General features: G+C 46.3%; 2 protein-coding genes and 1 long non-coding RNA gene across 10 annotated transcripts in view; 1 reads left to right on the top strand and 2 right to left on the bottom strand.

Moving 5' to 3' along the window:
* The window catches only part of LOC310681153 (disintegrin and metalloproteinase domain-containing protein 2-like), a 48,800-nt gene extending 44,608 nt beyond the window's left edge, over positions 1–4,192 (bottom strand). For 2 of the 4 annotated variants that reach the window (XM_083448672.1, XM_083448674.1), the window contains exons 1-2: positions 4,068–4,192; positions 1,449–1,528 (exon numbers count right to left, since the gene is read on the bottom strand). In XM_083448672.1, coding sequence (XP_083304798.1) covers positions 1,449–1,528; positions 4,068–4,119 — 132 coding nt within the window. In that variant the 5' untranslated portion in view covers positions 4,120–4,192. Of the gene's footprint in view, positions 1–1,448; positions 1,529–3,599; positions 3,999–4,067 lie in introns of those variants that run through there. The other 2 variants (XM_083448673.1, XM_083448675.1) reach the window with 2 other exon arrangements.
* The window catches only part of LOC310681248, a 57,999-nt gene extending 50,183 nt beyond the window's left edge, over positions 1–7,816 (bottom strand). Inside the window, exons 1-2 of one of the 2 annotated variants that reach the window (XR_014513165.1) lie at positions 6,937–7,098; positions 5,340–5,626 (exon numbers count right to left, since the gene is read on the bottom strand). This is a non-coding gene — a long non-coding RNA (uncharacterized lncRNA). Of the gene's footprint in view, positions 1–5,053; positions 5,627–6,936 lie in introns of those variants that run through there. The other variant, XR_014513164.1, reaches the window with a different exon arrangement.
* Positions 2,514–13,364, top strand: LOC310681183 (dynein axonemal heavy chain 3-like). 4 transcript variants are annotated; one of them, XM_083448769.1, is made up of 6 exons: positions 2,514–2,945; positions 6,611–6,802; positions 8,444–8,780; positions 9,184–9,369; positions 10,794–10,971; positions 11,912–13,364. In XM_083448769.1, exons 3-6 carry the CDS (start codon positions 8,562–8,564, stop codon positions 12,553–12,555), a joined length of 1,227 nt encoding a protein of 408 aa, XP_083304895.1. In that variant the 5' UTR covers positions 2,514–2,945; positions 6,611–6,802; positions 8,444–8,561; the 3' UTR covers positions 12,556–13,364. The 4 variants fall into 4 exon arrangements, with proteins under 4 accessions (XP_083304895.1, XP_083304898.1, XP_083304896.1 ...); XM_083448770.1 differs by lacking the exon at positions 2,514–2,945 and adding an exon at positions 5,663–5,748; XM_083448771.1 differs by lacking the exons at positions 2,514–2,945; positions 6,611–6,802 and adding an exon at positions 5,663–5,748.
* The last annotated feature ends 827 nt before the right edge of the window (positions 13,365–14,191 follow it).

The following is a 14,191-nucleotide window of genomic DNA, read 5'->3' as shown; positions in this document are numbered from 1 at the left end:
CTCTTTTGTTGACTATGAGGGCCACTCCATTTCTTTTACAGGTTTCTTGCCCACAGTAGTAGATATGATAGTCATCCGAACTGAATTCGCCCATTCCCGTCCATTTTAGTTCACTGATGCCCAAGATGTCAATGTTTATTCTTGCCATCTCATTTTTGACCACATCCAACTTACCCAGGTTCATGGTTCTTACATTCCAGGTTCCTATGCAATATTTTTCTTTACAGCATTGGACTTTCCTTTCGCTTCCATGCATATCCGCAACTGAGCGTCCTTTCGGCTTTGGCCCAGCCGCTTCATCAGCTCTGGATCTACTTGTACTTGTCCTCCGCTCTTCCCCAGTAGCATGTTGGACGCCTTCCGACCTGAGGGGCTCATCTTCCAGCGTCATAACTTTTATATACCTGTTGTCTTTGTCCATGGAGTTTTCTTGGCAGGGATACTGGAGTGGCTTGCCGATTCCTACTCCAGGTGGATCACGTTTGGTCCAAACTCTCCACTATGACCTGTTCATCTTGGGTGCCCTGCTCGGCATAGTTCATAGCTTCTCTGAGTTCTTCAAGCCCCTTCGCCACGGCAAGGCAGTGATCCCTGATAAAGACCCAAGGATCTCTTGCAATGATTTTGCAAAGTTTTTTTTGCAGATAAAGTCGCTCAGATTTGGAAAGAGGTAGACTACATCACAGGAGTAAGGCCAGGGAGGGAGAGTGCTAGAGTCCTGTCTAGTCGAGTTGCTGAACAACTCCAGGCACGCCTGGAGGATGTGGACCATTTGGATCCCTTCCAATCGGGATTCAGACCTCATCATGCAACTGAAACCATCTTGGTTATGCTGGTTGATGATCTCTGGCGGGCTAGGAACAAAGGTGAAAGCTGTTTCCTAGTTCTGCTGGATCTCTCAGCAGCCTTTGATACCATCAACCATAACATCCTTCTGGACCGCCTAGAGGAGCTGGGAGCTGGGGGCACTGTTATACTCCTTCCTCCATGTCCAGAAAGTGGTGTTGGGGGATGAGTGTTCAGACCCCTAGGCTCACACTTGTGGGGTGCCTCAGGGTTCCCTCCTCTCTCCCCCATGCTTTTTAACATCTACATGAAGCCGCTGGGAGGGATCGTCAGGGGGTTTGGGCTGGGTGTTCACCAGTATGCGGATGATACCCAGCTCTAAATCTCTTTCAAATCGGAACCAGTGAAGGTGGTGAAGGTCCTGTGTGAGTGTCTGGAGGCGGTTGGAGCCAAAGATTCTTATGCACAACTGTAAAGTGCACACATGAGGATCTCTGCTCATTCACTCACCTGGAGGTGTGGAACATGTGCCCTGTTTGTGGGTTTCCCAGAGGTATCTAGTTGACTCCCATGGGAATCACTGTGCAAAATATCATCCACTGAGTAGATGTTCACTCCATAGCACAAACTTTTGAATAAGTATATTTCTTAATTCCAAATACCTCATCTTCTCCTAGACCATCTTCTGTCATGTTGGATGGAATTTTCTTTGGAATTGTGATGTCCAAAAAGGTTTGACAATCTGGAGAAGAAGAAAAATGCTAAGAAGTTAATCACAATTTAATGTCTATAAGGCGCAAATGTCACAGCACCGTAAGACACCTAAGAATAACATCCAGTCACATTCAGTTGCACATTCTGAATTCGCTGAGAAATGGCTGAATCCCACATGAAAACAGTGAGTCTGGAAACACCCTTAATGATATGTGGCAGGTTACACCCACAACAGACTAGTCTGGAGAGGTCCTTAGATTATATTGCAGCCTGCTTGGGAGCAGGGGGCTGTCTCTCTAGAAATTCTATATACATTTACGTCATATAAATTAGGATTGCTAACTGAATAGAGAAGTAGGAAAGACAAACCCTTGTGCCTTTATCAGTACCATTCTTCTTTTTTCTATTTTCCCCCATTTATTAAATTCTTACAACATATAATGACATTGTACACAAGTAATAAAATATCCCACCCTAACCCAGAAGGCAATACATCCAAAATAACATCCAAATAACACAATAAGTTCTTATTCCAGGCTACCATTTGTATAGAAAGCAATAAGCAGTTTGTTAACCAAAAGGTTTTAGACTGTTTTCATTTCTAGCCATATGCATAACAAAGCTATACCAATCTGTTACAAGCGAATTTATGTTTCAAACCTTATGCCAATTTTATTCATGTTGATTTCCCCACAAGTGCTATTTGCCATATTTTATTGTACTAATTTGTCAGAGATGCACCCTACAACTTCTTTTAGTATCTCATTATGAGCCACTATTAAAAGAGAACTTAGAGGTTTGAGCTGTACATTAACATCATCGCCTGTGAGAAGACTTGAGCAGCATCAGTTCTGGAGATTTTGAGATATATTTTGACAAATACTTTCCTCCCAGAACTTTCCCACCTCAAATATGTGTTGATATGAGCCTAACTCCCCACAACAGTTTGGTGAGCAGGAGGAACGAAAATGGGCTGATTGTACTGGTGTGAGATACCATTTTTGCACTCCTTTAAGGGGAAAGGGCCCTGGGCCAGGGGTAGGTTCAATCCCTGACATTTCCAGGTAGGATTGGGAGAGATTCCTGCCTGAAATCCTGAAGAGCTGCTGCCAGTCAGTGTGGACAATACTGAGCTACATGGACCAATGGTTTGACTTGGTTAAGGCAGCTTCCTAGGTTCCAAGGCAGAGACAGATTTTAAAGGACATTTCCTCCACACTGAGGTTGACCCCTCTTCCTAGAGAGTAATCTGACAACTGGATACCCACATCTACCTTAAACCATCTGCTGTACCCATCTCTGTATGTGTTCTGTGTGGGGCTTCCCTCGGGACTGAGCTGGAAGCTGCAGTTAGGGCAGAATTCTGCAGCGCAATTGCTGACAGGAGGGAGGCCTGGTCAGCATGGAGTGCCTGCGCTCACAGATTGGCACTGGCCAAGATCAAGGTAAAGCCCTTAACAAATAGGGACCCAGATTCAGGTAGGTAGCCATGTTGGTCTGACGCAGTAGAAATATATATATAAAATAATAAAATTGTCCAGTAGCACCTTAAAGACCAACTATGTTTGTTCTTGGTATGAGCTATCGTGCATGCACACTTCTTCAGATAGTGTTAAAATGGTAATAGTAGACCAGTTTTCTGTGCTGTTTTAAGGATGGCTGAGAATATATATGGAATACAGTGGTGCCTCGCAAGACGAAAAGAATCCGTTCCGCGAGTCTCTTCGTCTTGCGGTTTTTTCGTCTTGCGAAGCAAGCCCATTAGCGGATTAGCGCTATTAGTGCTATTAGCAGTTTAAGGGCTATTAACGGCTATTAAAGGCTTAAGGGATTAGCGGATTAGCTGCTAAAAGGCTATTAGCAGTTTAGCGCTTTAGAAAAAGGGGTTGGGGAGCGGAAAAAAACCCTCAAGAATCGCAAGACATTTTCGTCTTGTGAAGCAAGCCCATAGAGAAATTCGTCCTGCGAAGTGCATCGAAAAACGGAAAACCCTTTCGTCTAGCGGGTTTTCCATCTCGCGAGGCATTCGTCTTGCGGGGCACCACTGTACTTTGAACACTGAACTTCCAGATACTATCTTCAGATAGGGACCCGTTTACCTGCAATACCTGCCCCACTCATTGCTCAGCGCCTGATCGTTTCGTTTGGCAGCACCTGCCCTTGGGAACTCCCTGCCACTTGAGATCAAGCAGGAGCCTGCGCAAAGCGTTCCCTGCTCAGAGACGCTTAGAAAGCTGAGGCAACCCGTTTTAGTATTTTAACTTTTGTAGGTCTACTCAGTGCTTTTATCTTTTTGTAAACCGCGTTGAGGGTTTTTAAACCATCAGGCAGCGTGTTCATTTTATGATAGGCAGCTCACAGGTGCTCGGGCCTTTCTCAACCTGGGTGGGGGGGGGTCCCCAGGTGTTTCTGGACTACAACTCCCATCATCCCCTAGCTAGAAGGCCCAGAGGACAGGGATGATGGAAGTTGTAGTCCAACGGCGCCTGAGGGCCACAGCTTAAGCTTGTCCAGTCCGGGTCCCTAAACGGGGCGCGCGCGTGAGGGAGCCCGCCGCCCTCACTCACCGAGGCCGGCGGCGAAGAAGAGGAGCAGCGCCGCCGCCGCCAACAGCTTCATGGCGACGCGGCTGCCCAGCGCCTTCTCCGCTTCGCTCTGCGCCTGCGCACCCGCTCTAACGGTCCCGCCTGGAACCGAGGCCCGCGCGGCGGCTGCCGGGCTTCGCGCGCGCGTCAAGGCCAGGGCTGAGGGGCGGCGAGGCTCCGAGAGGGCCGCCCGGCCGCCCTCCTTTGCCGTGGCGGCGGCGTGTTCCTTGGCGAGGAGGGCCGGGGATCCTCCGGGTCAGAGGGCGAAGGGACGGGGCCCGGCCGGCCTTCGACATTCCTTCCACGCGCTCGCTCGCTCATTCACACGTGCGCGCGCACACACGTGTCTTTTCTGCCAACCCCAACCTGCAAGAATGCGGGGCCCATGTCAAAAGAGACCGCCAGACACGCGTCTTCTTCCTTGACTCGAGTTCCGTGGCGTTGACTCCCGTGCCCATAAAGGGCAGCTATATAGTGGTATTTCGGTATTTTATTGTTGCAAACCACCCCCAAGAACTTTTCTCATTGCACGTCGTGTAAATATTCTGAATAAAACCAACTCGGAGCTGCACCCCGACTGAGGGAAGCATCACGCACACAAAGCAGATAGACAGAGATTCCCATACTCTACTCGCCCTTCTTGCTGTTTTCTTTAAACCAGGCAGCACTGCAAAGCCTTTCACTGCAAAGCACACTCCCATAACCCCAATTTAAAATAAAGGTTTACTCAGCACATTTGAGTTCAGCTCCCTGTTATGTGCAAATGGCAGCATTGCTGAGAAATACACCAATAAAGTGTTTTGAGCACACAAGAAATGTGTACATGTTACTGAGTAGGATTGTGTCAAAGAGCCCACCTTTCTCACCCACCAGCAAATTTGTAGCTGGATTCCAGACAGAACAGTAAAAACTGATTGGTAAGTTTTAGCAGTACAGTATACAGTTTAGCAAATATCAGGGAGACCACAATAGTTCAAGTATTTTATTATTGCAACTGCAGACATATATGCAAACACTGTGAAAGACTTCTTTTTTGGCAAGAATTATGAAGAAATTTACCAAACAAGCATATGCTGAATATTTGCCACCATGTGGGAATTATTCTTAGCATAATTTAATAAAAGTGTTTCATTCTCTGAAGCTATTGTAGCCGACGTATTTTTGTAACGGTCCTTGCACATTATGAAATTCTATGATTCTCGCCATGCAACAATCTTTATCTGCTTTTCTTTTTAAATAGATTACCATGTCCACTCTGTTGGCTGTGTGGTCTTTTCCTGGTTGCCTTGGTGAGGACCATGGTTGACCCCACCAACTCTTGATTCCGGGTGTAGGTTGGATTTGGCTTAGGCACTGGAGGTGGGCTGGCACATGACAGAGTGGAGCCCAGGATAACTGGATCTGCCCCAAGTCACAGGTCTACATGGTTGACTGTGCCTTCTGTCAAAGAACAATCTTCATCTGCTCTTCTTTTTTAATAGATGACCATGTCCACTCGGTGGGTGAGGGTCTATTCCTCTTTGCCATGGTGTGAACCAATGCTGATGGAAGAAAGAAATGTGACCGTTATTACCAAGAGGTTTCGATGGGAATGGATGATGACCATCCACGCCACGTCCCAAAAGCATAAAGCTGATGAAGAATAACGTGTTTCCAGAAAGAGGTCTGTTTAAACACATATACTCATGCAAATTTAAATAAGTGGCTTTGCTTATGCACCAGGAAGCGTCATATCTTCACTATGGGCATTGAATTGTTTTGTAAAATAGGTCCCAGAGCTTAAGAAAGGAACTGATCATCCTGAACACCAGGGATGGGGAACTCCAGCTCCCATAAGTCCCAAGCAGTATGACCTGAGATTATTTAATTTATACCCCACCCTTCAGCCTGAGGAATCCCAGGGTTTTATGCAACAATTCATAAAATAGTGCACGTAATAAAAGCAACAATACATAAAGTAACAATACATTAAAAAAGCAACAATACATAAATAAAAGCAACTACATAAAGTAGTACTAGTAGTAATAGTAATAATAATAATAATAATAATAGAATGATGAGAGTTCATATTCAACAATATCTGGAAGGTCATAGGAACTCTTTGATAGCCTTAGAGTAACTGAAAGAGAATGACGTTTTAGTGTTGCATCTGATTAAAGAACTCCTCAATGCAAAAGAAAAGAAAAACAAAAGAAGGACACCTCAAGGCTCGCTCTTGCTGAGGTTCTGCTTCTTTCAGCAATGGGGCCTCCAGGAGGTGGAAGGAATGATATTACAGGTATGATGTCAGATTAAATGCAATAGGACAGCCTTTCTCAACCTTGGGACCCCAATACTGTTGGACTACAACTCCCATCATCCCTAACTAACTAGTGGTCAGGGATGCTGGGAGTTGGAGACCTACGACCTCTGATGTGACGTGACCTTGCCACACCTTTATCAGCAGTTTCAACTATCTGCCTGGGGTCACCAGAAGGAATGGCAAAGCTGCATGGAGACTTACTGTCTTCCTTTGTGTCTTACAGGGCGTTTCACAAGTTACCTGCCCATTATTTTCATCCGTGCCATTGCTGATGAAATTTTGGATTTGAGATTTGAGGCCACTTTTCTGGGGTAAATGGACAGTGAGGAATGTGCTTCTCTTCAAGAAAGCACATGTTGTGGTATTTATATGTGCAGAAGCTGCTCCAGGATTTTAAACATAGCACATTACTTTAGTTAGTATACTAAAGCATACAGTGATTTTTTCCTTTAAAAATGTTTAGGGGTACTCTCATTTTGACTCAAGAAATCACCAAATCAGGGGAAATAAATATAGTAAATGGACAAAAGTGCAAAGAACATACATTACCTGAGGCTAGATTCCAAATCCTACTTCACATATTAAACGCTCGCTTCTGTCTGAGTAGCAATGGTAGTGATGATTCACCGTGATAGAGAAGAAAATAAAATGTTTAAAATGTTTAGTTTCTTCTCCCGTTAGATTCACAAAATGTTTAGGGCTACGCATACCCCTGCGTAACCCCCCCCCGAAAAAAGCACTGAAAATGCACGCACGCACGCGCGCGAGCACACACACAAGAGAACCTGGCAGATTTCTGAGATTTTACAGACTTATTCTGAGGCACATAGCAGTATAAAACAAACTTACAGTAAAACTCCCTCTCTGCACTTGATAACAGACCTAACTGAAAAAGAACATCCTAGGATTCCAGACTATATTAACTCTTTCCCTAACATATCTCCCCCAACCACATCTAGCCACTATCTGCAACTGCTGCAGCTCTTGCTATAGAATCCTGTACTGTGGTGTGTTTGTTATCTGAAGGGACACTTGATTTAGGATCAGGAGGTTGATAAAAAAACCTCCATGGTTAGCAAAATAGAAAGCTGTCGCTGTCACTGGTCCATCTAACTTAGCCCTGTCTTCAATGACTGGCAACAGCTCTCCAGGGTTTCAGGTGTTGGAGATTCCAGGGACCAATGTGTAAAGCCATGTGCTCTGCCCTTGAATTATGAATGGGGATGGGGGGAGAAATAATGAGCAGCATCCATTTAAACCGTTTAACCTTTTATCTTCAATTTGAAACTCTGTTTCTCCCTCTTCTGTTGTCAGATGCCATAGGATATTTGTTGTTGACAACCTAATATGTTGTCATTTTAATATTTTCCTTTTCTGTAAAGGTAAAGGGGCCCCTGACCATTAGGTCCAGTCGTGACCAACTCTGGGGTTGCGGCGCTCATCTCGCTTTATTGGCTGAGGGAGCCGGCGTACAACTTCTGGGTCATGTAGCCAGCGTGACTAAGCCGCTTCTGGCGAACCAGAGCAGCGCTCGGAAACGCCGTTTACCTTCCCGCCGGAGCGATACCTATTTATCTACTTGCACTATGACGTGCTTTTGAACTGCTAGGTTGGCAGGAGCAGGGACCGAGCAACGGGAGCTCACCCCGTCATGGGGATTCGAACCGCCAACCTTCTGATCGGCAAGCCCTAGGCTCAGTGGTTTAACCCACAGCACCACCCGCGTCCCTTAAATCTTAAAACATGGTAATGTACCAAAGTTGATGGGCATTGCCATTCAAATGGTGTGTGTGTACCGCATCATGTCTTCTATTGCCTTGCCTGCCTCCCCCCCCCCAATATTTTATTCAAGTTGGCACCCCTGCTGCCAGCACCTTCAGCTCCAACTCCTCTGCTGTTTGTTTGTTCAGATACCAAGCAAGGGGCATCAGCTTAAATCACAATCCAATTTTAAGTTTATATTGAGCTTATCTGGTGCACAGAGAGCATTTCACTTGATTTAGCGAAACATGTATTTCATGCAAAGTCTTTTGTTTGCAACTTCACTGTCATTCAGTTATGGGATGCTGGTGGGCATTGCTGGGAGTGCCACCTAGCTGGGAGCCTTCAGGAATTACGACAGACTCCTGAAGGTCAACAGCACAGAGGACTGGAGAGAGGATATCAAGAAGGTCATGCTGCAGTCAGAGGTGGCCAACAAAAACACTGTGTTCTTTTTATGTGATAACCGAATAAAAGACGAGTCCTTTGTAGAGGACATTAACATGCTGTTGAACACGGGGGACGTGCCTAACATATCTGCAGCAGATGAGAGGGCCGACATGCAAGAAGTGGATACAATGACAAATTGCTATCCTACAGACCTTCAAAAGCTTGATTTTGGAGCTTCACAAGTAAGTGTGGACTGGAACAGGTAGATTATATGGAAACTTGTAACTGTTTTCATTATCTGCAGTATCCATTCCAAGCTCGGTCTTATTAACAGGGCTGTTCAAAGACAATGGAATACACGCCATATGTTTATAAGACACATGACTTCCTCCAAAGAATCCTAGGAACTGTATCTTTCAGAGCTACAATTCCCAGCACCCTTAACAAACTACAGCTCCTGATTAGTTAGAAAGCAAAATCACTGGTCAATTCTTGCACCTAATTGCACACTAAAATGCTGATGCATTTTTGTCACCATTTTCCCTCCCATATCTGAAATTGATTAGGAAATGTGGTGAACTGAAGATTGGAACAGTAAGGAATTAATATCTTGATTATGCCCTCTACCTTGGTTGTCCTCTTTAGGTTGCAGTGATGCCAAAGGAGCTGACAGCTCTTCAACCAGAATTGACTCAGACCTCCGCAGAAAGGGAGAAAAGGATGATCCACATAGAAAAGGAAACCATTGAGGTTTCTGATGCCAAGAAGGAGCTTGTGGCGGCAGATGAGAAGGAGGCCAATGAAGCAGCAGCTATTGCTCAGGGGATTCACGTAAGCCTGGCGCTCCCTCCCCATCAGAGCTCATGTTTCCAACAGTGCAGCGTCATAAATGAGAAATCCAAACTAAGAAAGTTTGAAAGAGCTATCAGTGATGTGCTCTTTCTGCCATATCTGTGGTTTCCCTGGAGGAATGTATGCAATGCTGGTTCTTCTCAGAGTAGACTCGTTGCAATTAAGGAACCCAAGTTAGTTCTGTCCTTTAATTTCAGTGAATCTGCTCTGAGTAGGACTACCATTGACTCCAGTCCTAAGGTTGCACCTCAAGTGTGGGAATGTTTATCAGCCCAAGGGCCACATCTCCTCCCGGGCAACCTTCTGAGGGCCACATGCTAGTGGTGGGCAGGGCCAGAGACAGAAGTGGAAGGGGTGACAAATGCCCATTTTACCTTTTGTACAGCTGGATGGTTTCTTCATATCCACACCCCATCCAGACAAGCAAGGGACGTTGCCAGAGTTCATGGACATAGTCCAGTCAGACAAAAACAATTGGGGGACAAAGTGAGGGGTTGTTGTCATAGGAGAGTTCTGAGGGCCAGAGAGAGAAAGAGAGGGTTCTCCATCCTATGCCAACTATGCCAACTTACCTGAGAGTAAGCCCCATTGAACTCAGTAAGACTTAAAGGTAAAGGGACCCCTGACCATTAGGTCCAGTCATGACCGACTCTGGGGTTGTGGCGCTCATCTCGCTTTATTGGCCGAGGGTCATGTGGCCAGCAGGACTAAGCCGCTTCTGGCGAACCAGAGCAGCACACAGAAACGCCGTTTACCTTCCCGCTGGAGCGGTACCTATTTATCTACTTGCACTTTGACGTGCTTTTGAACTGCTAGGTTGGCAGGAGCAGGGACCGAGCAACGGGAGCTGAATAAATATGCACAGGGCTGCACTGTCAGCACAGGATGTGCCCTTCCTTGGTTGGTTTCTAACTAAAGAGCAGCGACATAAGAGGGGCTGGTCACACTGGGAACATGATGTTGCTGAGAGGGAATTCAACCCCTTGCCCCCCCCCCCCAGATCTGATCTGCCTCCCCAGGACTGCTATTTACCCCAGAGCAGGGAGAAACCATTTCTTCCAAACACACATATGCTAAAAGTAACGTTGTGCTAAAACTGCTCTGCTTTTGTGGGGTCACCAGAGAGTGAGTGTGATAGAGTGTTAGACCGGGGCAACCAGGGTTCAAATCTCCACTGAGTTCTAAAACTCTCTGGGTGACCCTGTGCCCGTTGCGCCATGGAGTGCATTTGACAGGTGGGGACCAGCCACCGAGAGGGCCCTCAATCAATTCCAGTCAAGGCACATCCAGTGGCTGCAGCTGCAGGAAGAAAGGAAAGGGTTGCTCTTGCAAAGTTCTTGTTCCACTGGACTGTGCGGTAGCATCCTGACCATGTTCTGTGAATATATTTGATGTGATTACAGGAGGAGTGCAAGGGGAACCTACCGGAACCAATGCCAGCCCTGGAAGCTGCCCTTTCGGCTCTCGATAACCTGAACCCGGCAAATACCTCCCGTGTCAAATCCATGCAGAATCCACCAGGACCTTTCAAGCTGGTCATGAAGCGCTTGAGAGAAAAGACAGAAAGAAAGCCTGATCCAAGTGGAAGCTGTAAAAACCAAACACAACAAAAAATCATTTATTTGGGGGGGGGGGGTTGTCATGTGCTTCTTTGCTGTTACTGAGCATTGTCATCATCTCACTTTATATTATATATTAAGATATTCAACCAGTAGACTTTAGTCCATATGGGCAAGTGGGGCACTGCCCCTTCAAGCTAAGCTGTCCTTAGACAGCCCACGCCTCCACCTGCTCCTCCTTAGCCCCAGTGTTGCTGTTATAAAACTCATCAGGAAGGAGGGGGAGGAGAAATCTAGAATTAGTTGACTCTGCCTATCACTGGCTCTACCTCCCCACCACTGTTGAGTCTCCTGCAGCTTGCCCTAAAAGTCCAATGGGCATCAGCCTTCCTTGCATTCAATGCAATTAAATGGACCATAGATACAATTGTTATGGGAAGTGAATCATTATATTACCTTATCCATTTGCTTTGGCTAAAGAATCACCTGGCTGCTCCAAAAACTATTTCGGGGTAAAAGGAGGGAGGTTGAAAATCTTCCAGATTTTTTTTCATGAGAAATTCTTATTTTGAAAATATTTTAATATGTATGTATTTATGTGAAATTTCAGGTACAGTGGTGCCTCGCAAGACGAAATTAATTCGTTCCTCGAGTCTCTTCGTCTAGCGGTTTTTTCGTCTTGCGAAGCAACCCTATTAGCGGCTTAGCGCTATTAGCGGTTTAGTGGCTATTAGCGGCTATTAAAGGCTTAAGGGATTAGCGGATTAGCTGCTAAAAGGCTATTAGTGGTTTAGCAGCTTAGAAAAAGGGGTTGGGGAGCGAAAAAAAAATCTCAAGACTCGCAAGACATTTTCGTCTTGCGAAGCAAGCCCATAGGGAAATTCGTCCTGCGAAGCGCATTGAAAAACGGAAAACCCTTTCGTCTAGCGGGTTTTCCGTCTTGCGAGGCATTCGTCTTGCAGGGCACCACTGTAGTTCCAAAAAGGCTCTAGGGGATCTGAAATTCCACAAAGGTTTGAAGACTTATGACAAATATAATATCCCACCAGCTTTAACTAAGAGAATTAGAGAGAAGTTCATCAACCATTCAGACTTTCAGCCAGCTGTCCTAAAGAATGTATCATTCACCTGCGAAGGCTTGTGCAACGGGGTGAGAGCCATGGACGTGCACGACTGTGTCACAAAGGAGGCGCCCCCAAAACGTGAACAACTCAGGGAAGATGAAGGTTTGTTCACTGCAGAAATGCAGAAGCTCAATACGAAGCGAGCAGAACTCAAGAAAGTGATGGACCGCCTCCAGGACCTGAAGGATGAACTTGAAGAACTTAATAACCGGAAGAAAGAACTTGAAAACAGCATTGACGAACGCTCTCAGAAGCTGGACAGGGCTGAAAAGCTGAACAGTGGCTTGGGAAGCAAGAAGGATAGTTGGACGGAAGCAACACACTTGCCAGGACTTCGGCACCCTGACCTCACTGGGGATGTCTTGTTATCTTCAGGGACGGTGGTAAAGGAAGCCTTTACTGTTGATTACCATACAGAATTTCAGAAGAAATGGCTGGTTTTGTGCAAGGAGGAGAAAGTCCCATGCTCTACTGTGATGTAGTGGTTAAGAGTGGTGGACTCGTAATCTGGTGAACCGGGTTCGCTTCCCCACTCCTCCACATGCAGCTGCTGGGTGACCTTGGGCCAGTCATACTTCTCTGAAGTCTCTCAGCCCCACTCACCTCACAGAGTGTTTATTGTGGGCGAGGAAGGGAAAGGAGAATGTTAGCCGCTTTGAGACTTCTTTGGGTAGTGATAAAAGCGGGATATCAAATCCAAACAACTCCTCCTCCTCCTCCTCCTCTTCTTCTTCTTCTTCTTCTCCTTCTTCTTCTTCTTCTGATTTCAGCCTGAGTAGCAATTTAGCGGAAGCAGTCAAGATCTGTGCCTGGCAGATTGCTGGGTTGCCAATTGATTCCTTTTCGATTGACAATGGCATCATTGTTTCCATCTCAAGACAAAGGGCTTTAATGATTGATCCTCAAGGACAAGCCAACAAGTGGGTCAAAAATATGGAAAAGGGCAATAAGCTTTCCGTTATCAAGTTGTCCGACACCAACTCTATAAGGACTTTGGAGTCCAATGTTGTGGAATACAAAATGATTTATGAGTCTGCCAAACTTCATGAAGAAGAGTTTTCCGTTGAATGGAATCTGTTCACAGGTCTTGACCACGTGGTCATCTTCCGATGCCTGAGACCAGAGAAAATCATTCCAGCCAGCCAACTGTTCATTGCAGACAACATGGGGAAGATACACACCGAACCCCCAACATTTGATCTTGTTGGAAGTTGCCATGATTCCAACTGCTATGCAGTTGTCATAGTTTCACAGAACTATGCCAGGAAATACGCCATCACAATAGATCACACTGGACATTGGAAATACACCATCACAATGGATCACCATCACAATAGATCACACAATTTCAGATAAGTAAAACAATTTCATTCCATGTTTAAGAGCTCCTGTATACTATGCAAAAATAATACTTGGTAACCTACAGGAGACATTCCTTGCAATAGCTAGCAACTGGCACTGGATATAACCTTCCTTCTGCAAGACCTAGGCTATGTTTTAATACACCATCTCTTCTCTCCTTCCCCCACCCAATTTAGGGGATGATACATGAGCACAGTATGGCTCAACTGCCTGAAGATGGAGCCTTGAAGGGCCCTGCTGGGACAGGGAGACCATGCAGATTGGAGAGCCTTTTCCCAAAACCCTCTATGACTCCCTGCCCATCATTTGGCTGAAACCTGGCGAGGGTACTAAAATTCTACACAAGGGAATTTACCACGCTCTGTCCCTTCCCCCACCTCCCACAAAAGCTAGGGATAGCCATGTAAAGCCTCCGCAGGGCAGCGGGATGAAGGCTCGCTGCTGCCCTGCAGAGGCATTGCGGGCTACCCCAGAGCTGCTCAGGAGCTTATCGGGGCTGGCGGGGGAAGCCCGGGCTTCCCCCACCAGCCCCGACAAGCTCTGGGAGTATTCCCCACCTCCCGCAGAAGCCGCGCGCACTTTAAAGGGGCTGCATGAATTCTACTGGCTTTTCTAGGAGGTGGGGGAATTCTCCCACCTCCTGCAGAAGCCCGCAGAAGCCGCACACTCTTTAAAGAGCGCGCGGCTCCTGCGGGCTTTTCTACGAGGTGGAAGAAGGGACTGACTGGCCGCATCAGTCCCTTCTCCCTCCTGGGG

The sequence above is a fragment of the Podarcis tiliguerta genome, assembly GCF_965153285.1.
Source record: "Podarcis tiliguerta genome assembly, chromosome: 7".
Classification (NCBI taxonomy): Eukaryota; Metazoa; Chordata; class Lepidosauria; order Squamata; family Lacertidae; genus Podarcis; species Podarcis tiliguerta.
Note: the sequence above shows the minus strand (reverse complement) of the source record. Positions and strands in the feature narration are given on the sequence as shown.

What these genes read in the sequence shown, in the direction of transcription:
- LOC310681183 (XM_083448769.1), top strand. Translation starts at nt 8,562, where the DNA reads ATGCTGCAGTCAGAGGTGGCCAACAAAAACACTGTGTTCTTTTTATGT. An exon ending in CTATTGCTCAGGGGATTCAC is followed by an intron (nt 9,370 to 10,793) that starts GTAAGCCTGGCG and finishes ATGTGATTACAG; the next exon opens with GAGGAGTGCAAGGGGAACCT. An exon ending in AGAAAGAAAGCCTGATCCAA is followed by an intron (nt 10,972 to 11,911) that starts GTGGAAGCTGTA and finishes TTCGTCTTGCAG; the next exon opens with GGCACCACTGTAGTTCCAAA.